The sequence below is a fragment of the Elaeis guineensis genome, chromosome 9 (genome assembly GCF_000442705.2).
Source record: "Elaeis guineensis isolate ETL-2024a chromosome 9, EG11, whole genome shotgun sequence".
Lineage (NCBI taxonomy): Eukaryota > Viridiplantae > Streptophyta > Magnoliopsida > Arecales > Arecaceae > Elaeis > Elaeis guineensis.
The window spans coordinates 27,320,628-27,338,813 of NC_026001.2; the positions used below are offsets into that span (position 1 = coordinate 27,320,628).

Sequence of the window (18,186 nt, forward strand, 5' to 3'; positions counted from 1 at the left end):
AATTTTTCAGTCCGCATCCAAAAGATCTCTAGTCTGGAGTCCCCTTTCTTTTTTGTAATTTTAATTTTTTTTTTTGTATTATATTTTTATCCATTGATGTATAAAAAAAATATGATAACCTTTTAATTAACATGATCACCACCATTAAATTTAATCTTCACATGTTCTATCATCCATCTTTATGAAAGTACTTTCACTTTTGAAGTAGAATTTTCATAGGACATTGAGATGAGATATCATTCTATATATCGGAATAAGACTGTTTTGCTTAGTATCAGGATGTTTTGGAACATCCTCTATTTTAAATATTGAAATGGGATGCGACGGTGGTGCGTTTCATTCCATAAAAAAATGAAACAGCTTCATCTATGAGATTTAAAATCTTGTCTTGAACTATTAAATATAGGGGTTGCAAAAATGGACTTCATATTGAAATAGATCATTTATTTCAATTAGGGTAAAATTAGTTGGTGAATTTATTTCTCCCTCGAATAAAATTTATTTCAATCCAGGGTAAAATTAGTCGGTGAATTTATTTCTCCCTGGAACAAAATTCTTGGTTGGATTTATTGCACCATCTGGTGCGTCTAATAACTTGTCTCCCAAAGAGAGTACCACAAGAACTCCATGCCATCATGGCATCGGGTAATCGGTGAAAAGGGTGGGTCATGGCGTGAATCTACGGTCTGTCTACGTTTCGCATGGCGGTGAACGATTTGGTACTATCCTTCGCCTACCTAAGAATTGCCCTTCTATTTGTGGAATATTATTCTTAGGAATCACTCGCTACAAATCACCGTGCGGTTGCCGAATTATGTGGCAGAAGACTATTGGTTGATAGAGGAGTTCGACCAGCTTACAACCAATCACCAACTTCCGCGTGCACCGCTCTCATGCTGCGGTTATGGAGGGGAATGATCTCTGTCTTATATCGTTTTAAAATAGTTTCGCGAGGAAATGGCGAGGAAACAATCGCGAATTCCACGCGAATCGGGCTCAGAGTCGGCGAGCCTTTTTAAATAGTCGGCCCCGAATCTTTTCCTCTTTTTTCCCTTATTAATCTCCGGCTTTTTTATATTTTTCGGCTTTGGGGCGGTTTCCAATCTTCACCCACTATCACCACCTCCTCTTCTCCCCCCCTCCCAATCCTTCGTTCCCCCAAAAACCCGGTCACGATTTCGGAGCGGCGCCGAGAGTCCAAACTCCACACGAATTATTCCTGTATAAATAGAGGAGGAGATTTAGAGAGAAGACGAGTCCTTGAGGAGTCCCAGTCCTCTGGTTCTTTGGAGGTCCTTGATCGGTTATAGGGCTTCTATCTTGGTAGATCTACTGTTCCTGATTTCATCGAGGTGAGTTTGATCTCATTGAGGCGAGTTTTATGGGGTATTTCTTTTTGATTTGAGTGATTCTGCTTGTTTTTATGGAAATTTTAGATGAGATTTGCGGACCAAGTCTTACCCCCAAAAAAGTCCTTTGTGTTTCTTTTGTTAAAGAAAAGTATATATGCATTTATTTATGTTCTTTGGAGTCGATTTTATTGGTTCTTTGATCGATCAAGACATTTCTTTATTCCTGTATTTATTTATTTTTTCCTGTCATATTTGTATTTTTGGGTTTGAAATGATTTGATCGCATGCTCCAGGAAAGGGTATTATTTATAATTATATTGATTAATTGCTTGAGGGATTTTTTTTTTTCTTCAATGAAAGTTGATGTTTTTGGGGATAAAAGAGGTTTTTCTTGTGGATCGCTTTTGATTGTACTTTCATCGAGTTGATTTGGAAGCGGTTGACTGTTGAATTCTGCTTCACGAATGCGATTGTGATTCTTAGATGGTACGTCGTTGCCCTCGGAGTGCTTCATGGCAGGCTTGAATAATGACTTGTATCACCGTGAAAATAAAACTGGTGAGAACTGTTGTATGAGCGCTGGAGCTTGAATGCGTTGCTTTTGTGGTAGTTTACAAGGCTTGGCAAAGTGGGTTGAGTCTTTAGAAGATCCCATCTAATGAAGATCATCAACTTACTATGGTCTAGCTCTATGGTAACAAGGCAACATGTTGTTCTGGATGAGTAAACTAGTCTTCTTGAATTCAATTATTGCAAGCATCAAGTATGGCATTCTTGCCATTTTTGTTCGCCTGTGCGTGAAAAGAAACGAGTCATGCCCAGTTGCGGTGGATATTGTGGAGATCTTATGAGCACTTCCATCTGTAAGGACTTGAAAAAAATGGAGGATCCATTTTAGTTGTTAAATTGCTTTGGAGATTGAGTAGTTTGATATGCAACTTAATCTAAACTAAAGCTATGGCACTGAGGAGGGTGGCTGGCTAGACTTGGATCTGCCAGTGCATTTTGTTTCATGGAACATTTAGTGTTGGCTGAATTCTAAAACTACTTGGACAACATGCTCAAGTTAGGCTTAACATTGCTTAAAGGCATATCATGGGGACTTGATTCTGTTGCTGGTGAAGCAGTGTAAAAGCTTAGGATAGTCTGTTGATGACCAAAGGGATACAAGTAGATGGTTTTTTTCATAACAGACTTGTTTGAGGCAGCTTTTAAAAGCAAAGCAGGAGGTTAAGCTATTTATGATGGTTGATGCTATATATCATAAAGAAAAGACATGTATGCAATTGAATTTAGCTTTTGAATTTATTGGTGGTGCCCTTGGGACGGCGTCATTATGCCAAACCTTCTTATGAGCTGCCTGTTCATATAGTATCAATAGTATTTGACTCTACCTGGATAGAATAGAGAAGAAAGCTTCATCCTAATGGAATTATGAAGAATCGTGGTTATTTAGTAATCATGTATCTTGCATTGGGACTAGGTCTGGTATTCTAAGCATTATAGCAATTTTTTCTTGTTACTATTTCATCTAAATAAGTTGTTTTATGTGCATGTCAGTTGACCCTTAGTTTGTTAGGCTGTATCATGATAATAGTGTGTGAAGCTTTGCAGATCCTGCAAATCTCCTCCCTTCCCTGGTGTGTGCAGTATTTTATGATGTCATATGAGATACATAATGGAGTAGTGTCCTAGCATCAAGATATCTATTACTTTAACATTGATAGAGATATGTCTTGTTTTCTTTTTTCTTGTAAGCACATAACTTTCTTCTGCTAGTTATATGTATACATATATATTTTTTTTTAGGTGTTGTTTGAAGGAGGATATTTATGATGAATGCTTACCTTCCTCAAAGTATGGTGTGAATAAGAGTGTGGTTTTGGGTTAAAGAGGGTGCACTCACTTAAGATCAGCTTCATTATCAGGGAAATGATATCATAAATATTCCTTGTGGCTTCTGAGTTTATCATTAGGATTCAGGAGGAGGTGAGCTTGGAATCATTTGAGTGTTTGGAAATCTCATGATGATGCAAATTGGGACTGTTTTTGGCCTTCATTAACACATTTCCTTTTCTCGGTTCACCCTTCCAGCTGTGGCAACCCTGTATACTGAGATCGCGTGGTCAATGGTTTTGGTAAAAAAGGTGCTTTAGAAGGATTTAAAATTTGGTTTGTAGAAAAAAATTCTTATTTCTTACTTTTGGGTTGTTGTAATCTTTTTCCTCCTCCAGCTATATTCGTGTTCTTAGCCTAGTTTCTCCTCTCTGTTTATGTTTATGTTGATTCCTCTTAGTCGTTGATGTGTCTAGTGGCCAACAGAGAGGACAAATGAGTGATGCTAACATGCACCCTTTTTTTAAGAAGATAACTCATCTCTCTCTCTGTTTTTTTTGGGATGTCAACTTGTAACATATAACAGAACTCATATTGTTTTATGTTGAGTGAACTGTATTCTCTAGCTTTAGCTCGAGAAGAGCTTGATTATTGGTTTGGAGCTGGTAAAATGCATGGTTGGATGTGATGATGTTATGCGCTGCAGAGTTGGCCTTGTTTCTTATTTGGAAGCACCAAAAAATTTACCCATTGAAAATGAGAACTTTTTTGGGATCGATTAGAGAGGTTTAGCAAATGAATTGTAGGTTAAAATGACTATTTTTTGGGTTGCCTTTTTATGTGTATTAGGTTGGTTTTAGATAACATCCTTGTAATATTTTTATCCATCTTTCTAGAACTGTTCCTGTGTTAACTGCAGTGGAATAGATCACAAGCTCTTTCAGTTTTAAGAGGAAAGGAATCTGATAACAAACACTATAATTTGGTATTATAATGGTGGTTTGCTAAGGAAAGGTGACTGATGTTTCAGTGTGAGGAAGGCAAGGGATTCTAGTTTCTCTTATCTTTTGAAGTGGCTTTGGCATCTTGCTAAAAGTGTAGGGTGTTTATGATATCATTATGAGGTCCTCCTTTTTTCAGGAAGCCTTTAAGCTCATGTATTTATTATCTTGCTCTGATAAATGGGCAATGGATGGTAAAATCAACAACTGTTCCAACAGTTGGATTCTGAACTATACCTTGACAAGTGAATACTAGAAAATTGTGAGCTTTAAATTGTGCAAATTCAGAACACATGCGCTGTAGTGTCATTAACATTAGAAGGAAAGCGCCTTCATTGAGTGTATGACACTAATTACTAGATGCAATCTGAAGGAGAACAAAAAACCATGGAGTTCAGATATAGCGTATTCCTATAAAGGAAGGTGTTAGAAATGGAATATGAAATTGGTGGAAGAACATAGAAATGGTTAAATTGGAGAAATTAAAGAGGGTGTGCTTATAAAATGAAATGGCAGGGAAGAATATTGTTATGGTTATAAACTTACCTGCAACATGTCCTAGGATTGTAATGCAGAATTAAGAACAATGTTTATATTCAGATGGATGGATGAGCAAAATGCTATAAGCAATCAGGTAAGGACCATAATTGCTGTTGCATAATAGAAATTCACAATCTAATACATTTTTAGGAATCAGTAAGATCATTTCTCTTGTGGCACATTAGCTTTAATATCATTTAAATGTGCATTTTTTATGAGGAACTGCAAACTAATAGAATGAATAGAGAAAGTAAAGAGTACAGTGGCATAGGCTTGAATGGTTAATTAAGCCAGCATGGTAACAGATATGAGGAAGTTCATGGGAGATAGAGGGGTTTGGAAGGAAATGTAATAGATATTTCAAATCTGGAATTTGGTGACTTCTTGCCCCTCTTAAAACTATCTATGAAGGAGAGATAAATACAGAGGGCCTTCAGTTGTAGGATCAAGCATGATGATCATAGTAATATAAGTTCCATAAAAGAAAAATTAAGGTGAAAGTTGCGAGTTTCGAAGCCTCAGTTGTTGTTATATTTGATTTGTAACCTTCCAAAAGATGTCATATTCGATTTTTTGAATTTTTCTTTTTTAAATTTAGACAAGTGAATCATCGATGCTTGTTTCGCTTATGCTATTTCTCAAACTCAGTCTTAGCCTGTTCATTATTATTTGTTTAGGAAAAAGTGCTTGCTTGTTTAGGAAAAGATGAGATGGACTAGTGGGATTTGCTTTGTAGGGCATGATGACTATGTGACGTTGAAATGTTAGAAATGAATAATGTTCCTGTTTTTTTCTTTGTTAAGAGTTAATATATGACCAGAATACTGGCCAAAAAAATCAAAATGTTTTGAGTTCTTAGCCAATGAGCAACTGAAATGATAAGTTGTGACCAATATAAGCTAAACTCCTTTTTTTTTGGCATTTGCCTTTGTTTTTATCAATTTCTTGGCTGAGGAACATATACAAATCCTGAAATGGTCCATTAGAAGCAAATGGTTTATTTTTCTCTGATGTTTCTATTCATTTATTAGGTGTATCTATCGGTGGATCATGTTTTGAATCTTAAGCAGTCTACTTTTCGAGCAGGCTTCTAAAATGTACAAAAAATGGTTTCTGCTTTGACACGAACACTTTAGAGAAGATGATCCCATTTTCAATGTGATTTAGAAGATCTTCTTAGGCCATCGATATCTTTTAATGAAACCTACCTGTTGTTAATGGTTTCTTACCCAAAAATTGTCTTTTCAACACAATAATAAAACAGAAACATAATTTCTTCTTTACTTTGTTTTTATGTTTTCTTCTCAACTAAAACATGATTGATATGTTGTTGGAAGTGTGCAGCAACATGATGTTTTCTTAAACTGCACTCTTGTTCTTTCATTGGCTCAGTTTTGTCTGGTAACTTGCTGCTTATGATGCCTGGTTGTGAAACTTTTGTGTTTTTGAGCTAGAACAATTTTATATCAAACACTTCTTTTGAACTTTATTTCATAATAAAATGTTCCAGATCCTGCGGGTTGTTGATCTTGTGTTGTAATGAAGACCGTGCTATGTTTTTGAAACTAGCAATTATGAACCTCTTGAACAATGTGGAGCAGCTTCCAGTTGCAAGAATCTGTCTGTCATTGCGATTTTAAAGTTGGGAAATCATGGCAAAACTTGGAAACACCAGCCGCAGGTTTATCAGTTATTGTGAACTGAGAGTTATTTGCATATCATCTCCTTCTTTTTCATGTATGCTGTTTTGCTCAAATATATTAGGGCTTGCAGTGGACTTTTCAGGAAACCAAATGAGACTATGAGGCTCATTATAACAACGATTGTAGGAGTTGTTCTTGGCTTTTTCATTGGAATTTCCTTTCCTACAGTAAGCATAACAAAGGTGCCATAACTTGTTCCTCCCCCCCTCTCTAAATTTGTGTATGTCTAAATTATGCAAGTAACTAAAATATTTACTGCTTGAATTTGGCAGCTCCACTTTCCTTCTAGTATTATTTCATACATTGAAGACAGGAACTCAGGTCTCGCGACTCAAGCATTATTAAACCATGCTTTGACATCTGCAAGAAATCAGAACAGAAACAATTCAAAGGATTTCAATGATACTTTAAAGGTACTCCTATACTATATTAACTTTTTAGTTTAGTTTAAGCTCTCTCATTCTACTTTTGTGCTGCTGTCACAAAATCTGAATGCTAATGTAGTCTTAATTTCTATTTTTTATTATGGATGCATTCCAATACTATATACAAGACTTGAATGGCCTTCAAGCACACCTTATATATTGAATCCAGATAGGTATAACAAGGTAGTCCACATTGTGATGAAACAACCATAATTGGATCCAGACAGAAATTTAAAGACATTAGTTATGTTCAAGGATATAGGTGCCAATAGCTATCAAGGTTAAGTTTGTCTGGCATACATTGTACAAACTAGGTATGGGCACCCTATGGCAAGTATGTGTTGCTCCTCTCATTTCTCCCCCACCACCCCCACGGTCATCACCCAACTGCCTCTTTCTGCCCCCACACTCTTGTCACCTGGTTCCACCACTGCACTGCCTGAATGCTGCACTGCTTCTGCTACTGCCCTCCTTTGTCCCCAGTCACCTCATCCTCACCCATGCCTTGAGGCTGAGGATGTATTCTGAGTGGAGGCCAAGATTTTGTATCCGAATTTGATCCAGTTTTGCTGGGTATTCTATAAGAGTTTCAGCCTGACCCTATGAGGTGGTGAGGTGCAAGCTCGACATACCATCAGTTAGCAGTTAGCCACCCTTTTAAAGTGAAAGAGGGAATTCTAGAGTTGTATGATGCCTTGATTTAAATCCACATATGATCTCTGTTTTGACCAACGCTAGTTACCGTGGCAGTAGTGCATTTGCCTCTAGTTGCTCATGCACATTTATAAGCTAAAATAGTCTCTCCTTGTGGTGCTACTGCTAGTATTATTAACATGATCCATAAATGGGGTTATATCTGAACTTATTTGTGCTTGATTGCTGTTTGGAAATTTGAATATTCATGATATCCATGCGAAACCTAAGTAATACTAACAAGTTTATAGATTTGTATGATCAGTCTGCTTTTTTTGGATTTGCATCAATTATTTGAAGTATTTCTCTTGGTTGATCCAAATGAGATGAAAACAATATTACAAGTAAATCAAATGAAAGTGTAACATGGAGATCACTTAGTGAATAGCATTTCAATAAATCAAATGAAAGTGTAACATGGAGATCACTTAGTGAATAGCATTTCAACAGGCAGAATCCATTATCGGTTTTTGTATGTGCAATGGCGATTCGAATATTTAATAGATTTTGGTCCCAATATTCAAGCAACTTATAATGATATCTGAGAACTTAGAAAATAATTTATGATAATATTTGCAAATTATATGGATGTGCCTTTTTATTTCCATTTAACATGAAGCTACATGTTAGCTCAACATCATCCTTGTGAATGCTACAATTCTGTAAATGAAGTGTGCAGTTTGCTGCAAAACATTACTTTTAAATCAGAATATTGTACGTATTCACCACCTATGTTGAAACTTTTTTATACTGCTTCAAGTAGAATGAATATTAGTCAGTATTAAGTAACAGTTCCAGGTATGTGGGAAGAACTGAACATAAAGCAGTCCTTATAAAATATTTTGGCATATGAAAAAGAGGTGAGTATAAAGCAAAGTTTAAGTTTTGGCCAAAAACAATCCGTCTCAGCCAAAATTGAACCAGAAGTAGCCCCTAGTTTTGGGTCTTGGTTAGTATTTGTGGTTTTGGTCAGTTTCAGCTGAAACTAGTGATAAATGCTTTTTAAAGCTTTCTTTTGATGCTTCTGTAATGTATCTGTCATTTCTTTGTTTATTCAAGCATATAAGCTATACATTACCAATTTTTAATGAATTTTCTTTTTTGGAGTTAAAAGGGGATATAAAATACATACAATTCTTGATGTCCAAGGCTTCTAATGACGCTTTATTTTACTACTTTACAAAGAGTTTCCTAAGCAACTAAATGGGATGTAGTTTAGGAAAATAATTTATAAAAAAATATTTATAACTTCTTGGATTGATGAGGAGCAATCTCATGTTTATACTCATATCTACAAATACTCCTACGCACATGATGATGATGATAATGGCCACTTGCAGTGGTATGCTGTATTGAATAAGTAAATTTATTTTACACTCCTGTGTACGTGTTAGTTTATGCTTGATTGACTGATATTTCATTTTTCCTTAAAAGATTATTCTATTCATGTAATATATTTACTGCAGATTCAACATAGTTTAGTTTCAGTTTGAGACTACTAAGCTATATTACTTATATTGGTTATGAACCTAGACAACTTAAAACACAATTAAATGATGCAAAAATAACTTACGTTGATTTTGTTTATTTTTCTTAATTTTTAAGAAATTTTTTCTAGCTTTTTTGGCCCAAACCCAAAAACTCAGAACGAAACTGTGGAAACCAAAGTCTGCCCAGCGGACCAAAACCAAAACTGAAACTGAGTTTTAAAACCGTGGACTATAAAGTGGTTAATTTCCATCTCAAGACTATAAGCCGAAACTGACTTTGGCGAGCAGTATTATTACAATTCTTCATTGCACATATCCAACGATGCAAAGTGATCTTGTCTTGACATTTTTGTCATCGTATGACACATGGAACTTCTGCATGAGTCTTCTTGGCTAGTTGATGTCATGGAAATAAAGAAAATTGAGAAAATAATAGACATGGCTGAGATACAGAGAAACTCGATGCTAGAAATCAGAGATCAGATGTAAATTGTGACTGCATGAAGCATGTGTTTGAAAAGTACTGGAGAATTTTATCAGCATTTTAGGTTCAAAAATCTAATCACCTGAATGTCATGATATTCAACACTCATCTGCTTCACCTAATCAAGAACAAATTATACAACTCCTTCATGTTAACCCTCTTCAGTTTGCATCTTTTCTATCATCCTTTTTTTTTTTTTTAAACTCAAAGCATTTGATCCTTTCTTGTAGCATTGGTTTCATTACTGACTAACTATTTTAGCCTATTGTATTTTTAATAATAACTTCAAATTTTCTGTTTTTCTTCTATAGATTTATGTTCCGACAAATCCTCGAGGTGCAGAAAGATTACCACCAGGCATTGTTGTGTCAGAATCAGATTTTTATCTTCGCAGATTATGGGGGAATCCTGATGAGGTATGTCCGCGTTTTATCCTTAAATGTGGATTTTTTTTTTTTTTTTTTGGGGGTGTTGCAATCATATGGTAAGTCTTAGAATGCACAAACTTTTTGGAATATTCGAATCAGGATATAGTCTTATTGGTAATCTTTGGCTACCATTGTCCTTTGTTATCATTAGAAGGATATGAAAGTATTTACCAATTCAATATTTTTATAGAAGTACATGCATTGAATGCTTTTTTTGTATATGCTAGAGTTTTACTGATCATTATTAGGATAGCAGAACTAGTTTTATCTTTTTTGTCTATGCATTTTCATATATATGGCAAATATCCAGTTACTACATTTTCATATTTTTATTAGATAAGAACCAATAACAGAACATTACTGCTATAGCTTTAGATAAATATATGTTTCTCTTTTCTTTTAATTCAAATGTATGTAATTGGTATTATGTTTTAGTGCTGTATTAGATTGTTTTCAAAATTAGTATAATGTATAGGCATCGAATTAGATGTGTTCTGTGAAGTCAGTATATTCTGACAAACTGATCTTGTTCTGTCTTAAATTGATCTTGTTTCTTTAATAGCTGTTTGTTAATGAACCTTCAGCTTCAAATTGTGGATCTGATTAGCATGCCGTTTTTTCTGATTTTATGGTATGGATCTTCAAAATAAATAACTCTATCTAGCTTCATTTAATGTTTAATCTTCACCTTATTGATCTCCTAGACTGCTACATGTGGTTGGAAATCTGCCGTTGGATTTTAAACTCTTATGCTGATAAGTTGGCAGTTACATAACAACTCCTCACTACCTTATCTTGCATAGCTGTTCCGGCTAATCTAGAAAACCATCATGTGATGACCCTTTGGATGATTATATTGTGGCTTTAATTTTGTGACCACATGCAGAAACTTGAAAAGTAAATGGTTTTCAAGCTATACTGCATGTGTGGCGCTTAGCCTCATTATTTGTTGTTTAACTAATATAAGGTTTTGTTTGGTGATGTGCAGGACTTAAAAATGAAGCAGAAGTACCTTGTAACATTCACTGTTGGATATGACCAGAAAAAAAATATTGATGCAGCAGTCAAAAAGGTTGGTGAAGGACCATCTGTGGTAGAAGTTTCTTAGAATAGAATCACTTGCATATGCTGTCAACATTCCAATTCTAACCATTAGGTGTGATACTGTGATTGCTTTAGCTGTTTTGAGGAAAGAATGCATAAGAATGTATTGCAGAAAGAAACTATATGCAATTCATTGTTCAGTGGCTGTCTTAATGGTTGATCTCAAGTTAATATAACTACTACAACATCATGCTTCTTGATTTTAGTTTTCTTTTAAATTTTAATTTCTAAAATAGGAATGGGAGTTAATCATAAGAATGATTCTTAATGGTGCTAACTTTGTTGAATTAGGAGGTGGTTAACAATTTCTAGCACTTGTAATAATGCTCATTAGTCTTTTCTCACAAGCATTAATATGGGGCCACTTGAGGAGACATCATCCATGTTGATGTGATACTTATTGTGATTTCTTGACCATATACGTTTATGAAGCTGCATAAACCAGCTCGTTAGACTTAATTTTTCTTGCCTTCTGGGGATTTGGACTTGCTATGATTATATTCTTCGCTTTTTAAATAGTTACTCTTATCATCAGTTAATGCTAGGCTTGTGAATCTGGGCGGATTATTCTGACATTGATATCCAAATTCTTGCGTCTCTTTTCAGTTGTTCTTGCCTGACTAATGATAATCATGAAATTGCAGTTCTCTGAAAATTTTACTATAGTACTATTCCATTATGATGGCCGAACAAGTGAGTGGGATGAATTTGAATGGTCAAAGCGGGCTATTCATGTGAGCGCCAGGAAGCAGACTAAATGGTAAGAAAAGAATGCTCACAGTTTTAGCGAAGGTTGTTGCAGCATGGTTGAAGACATTGGTACTGATGTCTGGTTTTCAGGTGGTATGCGAAACGATTTTTGCACCCTGACATTGTGGCTTCATATGAGTACATATTTATCTGGGATGAAGACCTTGGAGTAGAGCATTTTAATGCAGAAGAGTAAGTGTTGGCCTTGTTCCTGTATGCATACGATTCAGAAATTTCTGATGACCAGGAGTTGGTGTCTTTTTATCCCAGGTATATTAAACTGGTTAAGAAACATGGGTTGGAAATTTCACAGCCTGGTTTAGAACCGAACAGAGGATTAACCTGGCAAATGACCAAGAGGAGAGGGGACCGTGAAGTCCACAAGTGAGTTTAGAGTCAATTTATTTGGTTTTATGTTCACCTACATATTTTATACTGAATTATGAGATATACTTTAGCCTACTAAATAAATATTTGGTTGGTGGTTACGTTGGCAACAGAGAAACAGAGGAGAGACCGGGCTGGTGCTCTGACCCTCATCTTCCACCATGTGCTGCGTAAGCGTCCCTGGTTCCTTGTCTTGTCCATACTGCATCACCAGTGCTAATTTACTCCAAACCACTATAATCTCATTTGCCATCCCATTTACAGGTTTGTGGAGATTATGGCCACTGTCTTCTCCCGAGATGCATGGCGTTGTGTATGGCATATGATTCAGGCAAGTTCATCACCATGGATTCGTGCAATAGTGATCTTTGTCAGTAGACATAAATTAAAGGCTATTGTTTACTGTTGCAGAATGACTTGGTCCATGGATGGGGTCTTGATTTTGCTCTCAGAAAATGTGTGGAGGTACTTAGTTTTTGCCCTTTTTCTTCTCCACTAGTAGGCAGTGAATTAGACTTGGACACGAAGCAGTCATGATACACTTGATACTATATAAACACTCCATGCATGCACTTGGTTGTCTTTAAGGACCCCACGTTCTGAAGTATAAGCAATATGAACTCTCTTTTCTTGGTCGCATTTTTATAAATCTCCCTCTCTTTTAGCTACATATATTATACTCCTATTGCTTTTAAGCTAAGCCTAGCTGAGCTTTTTGTCTGATTTCATGTCACAGCCAGCTCATGAGAAGATAGGAGTCGTAGATTCTCAGTGGATCGTTCATCAAGTGGTTCCTTCACTTGGGAACCAGGTAGGACAATGACCAATTATCCTCTTTTTTTCAAGAGTAGATTCCTGGGAAATGAATATATGATACGCTTCCTGCTTACTTTTGTTCTTTTGGTGTTACCACAGGGTGTTGCTGAGAATGGAAAAGCACCATGGGAAGGGGTATGGGACTACAAATTTTTATTACTTTTTTGCTAGAGCACATTCTCTTCCTCCTCGACCTTTTAGAGGCCTCAATTATGCGGCATGGGTTCATTGTCTTGTTTGTTGTCTGGCAATTTCAGGTGAGGGAGCGGTGCCGAAAAGAGTGGGGAATGTTCCAAAATCGAATGGCAGATGCAGAGAAAGCATATTACAAGGAGAAGGGGATTCGTCCCCCTAACACTACAGCTGTTTAGATTAGTATGTTGATTTTTTTGTTCCTAAGTTGGATCATAGTTATCGATGGAGATTGATATGTAGAGCATAGAGTTTTTTAAATATTAATGTTAATATTGTTTTATTTTTTTGAGTTTCAACTGGAGCATGACTGCATTTTGCATTGGATTTAGAAATTTAAAATTGCTAGCATTTGCTTGGCTGGATTCGAAAATTAAATTTCCTCCAGCAACAGATGATTGGAAATTGGAGTATACAACAGTAGGATGTGGGGGGGAGAGAGAGAGAGAGATGTGGTTGCTCCAACCCTTGCTACCCTTGCTATATTTATGGTCCTACTGCAGCCTCCGTTTGCCATTACAATATCCATGCAACATAAATGATTGAATCAATGGCCTCGCTAGAACCGCTTCCCCTCTAGAATCTCGTCCGTTTGACCCATTCCCCGTCTATCGTGAGATCCAACATGAATCAAGTGATTGAGTGAATCAAGCCATAGCTCCACCCATAGTTATTGAACTCAGCCCGCCCGGTCGGTCGGATCAGAAATCCGGTGATCTGATCATGGGATCGGATCGGTTATCTAATTGACCTGTTTATGCTTAAAATTTAGTTAAACCTGTTTGAACCGGTCGGTTGGATCGTGAATCGCTTAATCCGGTCTAATCTGGTTGATTTAAAATCATTTAACCAAATTTTTTATTGTTCATTGGTTCATCTCATCGACTTCTCGAGTTCAAGACTGAAGATCCTGTTGGCTCATTTGGCTTCTTCATTTTTTCTTTTTTTGCCTTCTTTTTTCTTAGTGACGAAGTTGGCAGTGGCGATAGCGAAAGAAGAGGACCGAACAACCGACGGTGGTGATTGGTGGAGATTGAGGCGAATCGATGAGGATAATCGGAGCCTCCTCTGATGAGTAATCGTAAATTTTTTTTTTTAATCTTCGATGAATAGGACTCGGGATCGGCCCCTCCTCTTCCTCCATCCACGACCTCTTTCCTCCGCCTCCTCCTCCACTCGGCTCGCTCCCTCCTCCATCTCCTCCTCCTTCGCTTAGCCCCTTCTTCCCTCCACCTCTTCTTCCGCTCGGCCTTCTCCCCCTTCTCTCTTCCTCCGCTCGGCTCCCTCCCCCCTCCATCTCCTCCTCCGTCGTCCAACAAGACATCCTCCTTCCGCCTCCTCCTCCTCCGCTCGACCCCCCTATCCTCTGCCTCCTTCTCCCCCATCCTAGACATCTTTCCTCCACTTCCTCCTCCGTTCGGCTCCTTCTCTCCTCCGCCTCCTCCTCTTTCGTATAGGATCTTCTCCCTTCGCCTCCTCCATCTCCAGTCGGCCCCCTTCCTCCTCCACCTCCTTTTCTTCTGTTTGTGCATTGACCCACCGGTTCAACCGTTGATCCGACGGTTGGACCGTGAATCCACTAATTCGATGTCTTGTCTGGGTCAAGGCCCGAACCGAGTTTAATAACTCTGGCTCCACCTTTTGGTGGATAAAATGTTTCTGTTCCCGAGGTTTCTAAGTGAAGCAAACTAATAAGCAGTGTTTGAATCCAAAATTTGCTATTATATTTAGGTGTTTCCTAGTAATTGTTATCCGAACATAAGGCTGTCATCTTGGCTGGAATATTGTTTTATCAGTATTCTCGAGACGTCATAATGTAGACCTTGTCCATGAAAACGCGGCCAAGAATATTTTGTCAGTATTGTTGAGATGTCATAAGCTATACCTTGGTCCATGAAAACGCGGCCAAGATTTCTTAGTCAAGCTTTTCCAGTTTTTTTAATTATTAAATTTCAACTTGATGTAAAAATCAAATGACGCCCGCCGGACACATGGAAAAATAATAAAATTATAGAATTAATTTATTAAATATTAAATAAAAATTATATAAAATAAAAAATATCCATAACAAATGGAATTGTTTTGGTTCAATGGATCAAATTGAACACTTAGAGAAAAGATAAATTGGCCAACATATTACTAAAATTATCATTCATGTTGATTTGATATCGATTCTTTGGGTATTGTATATATATGCTACGATATTGTCTGACGTAAGGAACACAGGTCAAGAAAAAGAGATCAATTCATCCATTACAACGACGAAAGCAATAACATATTTTCAAATGTCATGTTCACGTGGTGTTGGAGAATAATTTTTTTATCGGGCGAACGATAAAATAAGAGAGAGTTTGCTGCTTTATATTACTAGTACTATCAGAAGCAAATCTAAATCTTTTAGAAAAATTCATCATCTTCGCAGGCTCGTGTCTTTAAACCTATTCAATGTGCCACACCTAAGACATGCATCGGCTTCAGTCCTGTTGGGCATAACTCGACTAGAACTGCGACCCCGACCTCCGACTGGTCGTACTCTTGAATGATGTGATGGAATTCTCACCCTTGGGAACCTTGTTGCCCATGAGGCCGACGTAGCTGGCCACGTCTTTTGGGGCATCGATGAACATGAGCCGGCCATGGGCCAGCATGGTGAGGTGGTCTAGCTGCATCTGGGTGCGGTGGGACTGGTGGATGGTAAGGAAGACGGTGCTCTGACACGTTTGATGCGTTGCATCCACTCGGTCACATTATGCCATGGGCGTTGGTGCAGGGGTTGTTGCTCCGCTCTATCGGATGCTCGACCCTACCGATCAGATCCTAATAAGATGAGTTCTATCTGATAGCAGTAGATTAAAGGTGGATATGAGTAATGATAAAACCCATTCATCTACAAGGCAAAAAGGTTGATTTGTACGTAAAAAAATAATTTTTATGATTTTCTCCCGATCTGATCCATCCAATTTATCTCATCTAACTCTATACATTTTATTTGGATGAAATACCTCATTCTAATGAGTCTACCTAAAGATGCAACGAGTTGAACCACTCGCGAGCTATTCGAGCTCGACTCGAGTCAAATTTCGACTCGAGATTGAGTAGCTCAAAATAGTTCCTTAAGTTGAGTTTGGATAGTAAGATACTTGACTTGAAAATTCGTATACCTACTCGAATTTATATATTTTTTTAATAATATTATATATATATATATATATATTATTAGTAGATTAAAGTTCGATTTCGAATTTGAATTCGAGTTTAAGTATAGCTCGATTGATATTCGAATTGAATCGATCTCAAGTTTTATTTATTTTTATTGAGCCGAATTTGAGTTAGGGATGCTACAGCTCGTTCGATCTTGAGTTGAATTTCAAATCCGAATATTTTGAGTCAAATCAAACTCAAATTTTTAATTTTTCAATTCATTTAACTCGACTCGATCGCACCCTTAGGCCTAACAAAGGCAGGGTGTTGAGCGATTAAATAGACTCCCAAACAAGTCTTCTTCTTTCTGCAAGTGAGGCTCCGATTATGGTACAGAGTCGGAGTTGGACTTTTACCAGCTTTCATTCTAATTTGCCATTTATTTAAGGCTTAGGTTTCTTCCACGGAGGCTCCGTTAAAGATCGCCATTGATTAGCCGTCATTCCCTTCTTTTCTTTATTCCGATTGCCACCGTGCCGACTCTCAGTGTTGCCTTAAAATGCCATTGGAGCTAGGATAAAAGACTTTCAATCTCTGATTATTTTTCTCCCCACCTTTCTTGATTCTTAGGCTCCCATCGTCAGTCGGCACATCACCAGAAAAATTGCAGGGTTTTGGTCAGGATCATGAATTCTCGTTTTTGTTTAGACATTCCATGTCTTCTTTCCTTTCAAAACTTCGCTTGACCGCTATTTCTCTGCCACCATGTTTGGCCACCAGTCTTCTGGCAATGAAGCCTACCACCAGCAGCAAGCCACACCTCTTCTTTTTTTCCCTTGTTTTACCAAAGAAAAAAAAGAAAAGAAGAAGAAAAAGAAAGAAAGAAAAGGAGAAGAAAGAAAGAAAAAGAAAATAAAAAAAAAATCTATCTTCCCCCACTTTCTCTCTCTCTTTATATTGTTTTTCTCTCCACTCTCTGGGATTGTTGGATCTAGTAAGGAGGTTTCGATTAAACCACAAAACCAATATGAACCACTAATTTCAATTTGGTTTGGATCGCCTTTTCGAGACTTGGTTTGATTTTGGTTTAAAAATTTTGAAAACCAAAATAATTGCTTCGATTTGATTTCAATTTTGAAAAAATAGATTTAAACTGAACGAACCTGTGGGTATGTATGTGTCTTTATACACACATCCACCACCAATTCACTTATATTTTGTCTTAATCTCGATGGTTTATTGCTTCTATATTAACCCATTTAGCCCATTTCATAAACTATCCATTTAATCCATCTCATAAGCTACCTATTTAGCATGATTAGAAAAAAATAAAATGGATGAAAGCCAATTTAGACCATCCCATAATTTGCATATTTGACATAAGCTAAATAGCTCACAACTCGATAAACTAGAACGAACTAAAACAATTTTTTCTGTTTGATTTGAGCCAATTTTTCTACATGGTCGGTTCAGTTTCGATTTTAAAAAACCAATTCAAGTCGGTTTAGTTTGAAAATTGGCCCAAAACTGATTTGAACCAAATCATGTGCACCCTTAGTTCCTAATCCATGGTAGCCGAGTAGTGTGTGCCGGTACCCACCTTGATTGTTATTGGATTTTCAGATTTGATTGTCCTTGATTGCTATTAAGTCATTTATACCCTAGCCTAGAATTTAATCGGATACATTTGCTTTGATCAGATTGATTGGGATGTTCAGCGATATCATTTGGTTAGCTTATTTGACCTTCTTAGTTTCTTTCTCTTCTTCTCTATCATTCTCTCTCTACTTGATTTGTGAACCCAATGAAGGATCCCGAGATTTCTTGCTTTGAATTCAAATTGA

The 18,186-nt window shown here is 36.9% G+C and overlaps 1 protein-coding gene across 3 annotated transcripts; it reads left to right on the top strand.

The window, feature by feature from the left end:
• Nucleotides 1–1,057: 1,057 nt before the first annotated feature.
• On the top strand, nt 1,058–13,500 carry LOC105033746 (uncharacterized). Of its 3 annotated transcripts, none has more exons than XM_010908654.3 (15): nt 1,058–1,352; nt 6,240–6,410; nt 6,515–6,614; nt 6,705–6,845; nt 9,836–9,940; nt 10,941–11,024; nt 11,701–11,816; nt 11,897–11,998; nt 12,077–12,190; nt 12,307–12,363; nt 12,458–12,524; nt 12,605–12,658; nt 12,930–13,004; nt 13,109–13,144; nt 13,267–13,500. In XM_010908654.3, the coding sequence occupies exons 2-15, from the start codon at nt 6,382–6,384 to the stop codon at nt 13,378–13,380; spliced, it is 1,194 nt and encodes a 397-aa protein (XP_010906956.1). In that variant the 5' UTR covers nt 1,058–1,352; nt 6,240–6,381; the 3' UTR covers nt 13,381–13,500. The 3 variants fall into 3 exon arrangements, with proteins under 3 accessions (XP_010906956.1, XP_010906954.1, XP_010906955.1); XM_010908652.3 differs by having other exon boundaries at nt 1,059–1,352; nt 6,494–6,614; XM_010908653.3 differs by having other exon boundaries at nt 1,060–1,352; nt 6,503–6,614.
• Nucleotides 13,501–18,186: the final 4,686 nt, after the last annotated feature.

What these genes read in the sequence shown, in the direction of transcription:
- LOC105033746 (XM_010908652.3), top strand. Translation starts at nt 6,382, where the DNA reads ATGGCAAAACTTGGAAACACCAGCCGCAG. An exon ending in TATGGGGGAATCCTGATGAG is followed by an intron (nt 9,941 to 10,940) that starts GTATGTCCGCGT and finishes GGTGATGTGCAG; the next exon opens with GACTTAAAAATGAAGCAGAA. An exon ending in GCCAGGAAGCAGACTAAATG is followed by an intron (nt 11,817 to 11,896) that starts GTAAGAAAAGAA and finishes TCTGGTTTTCAG; the next exon opens with GTGGTATGCGAAACGATTTT.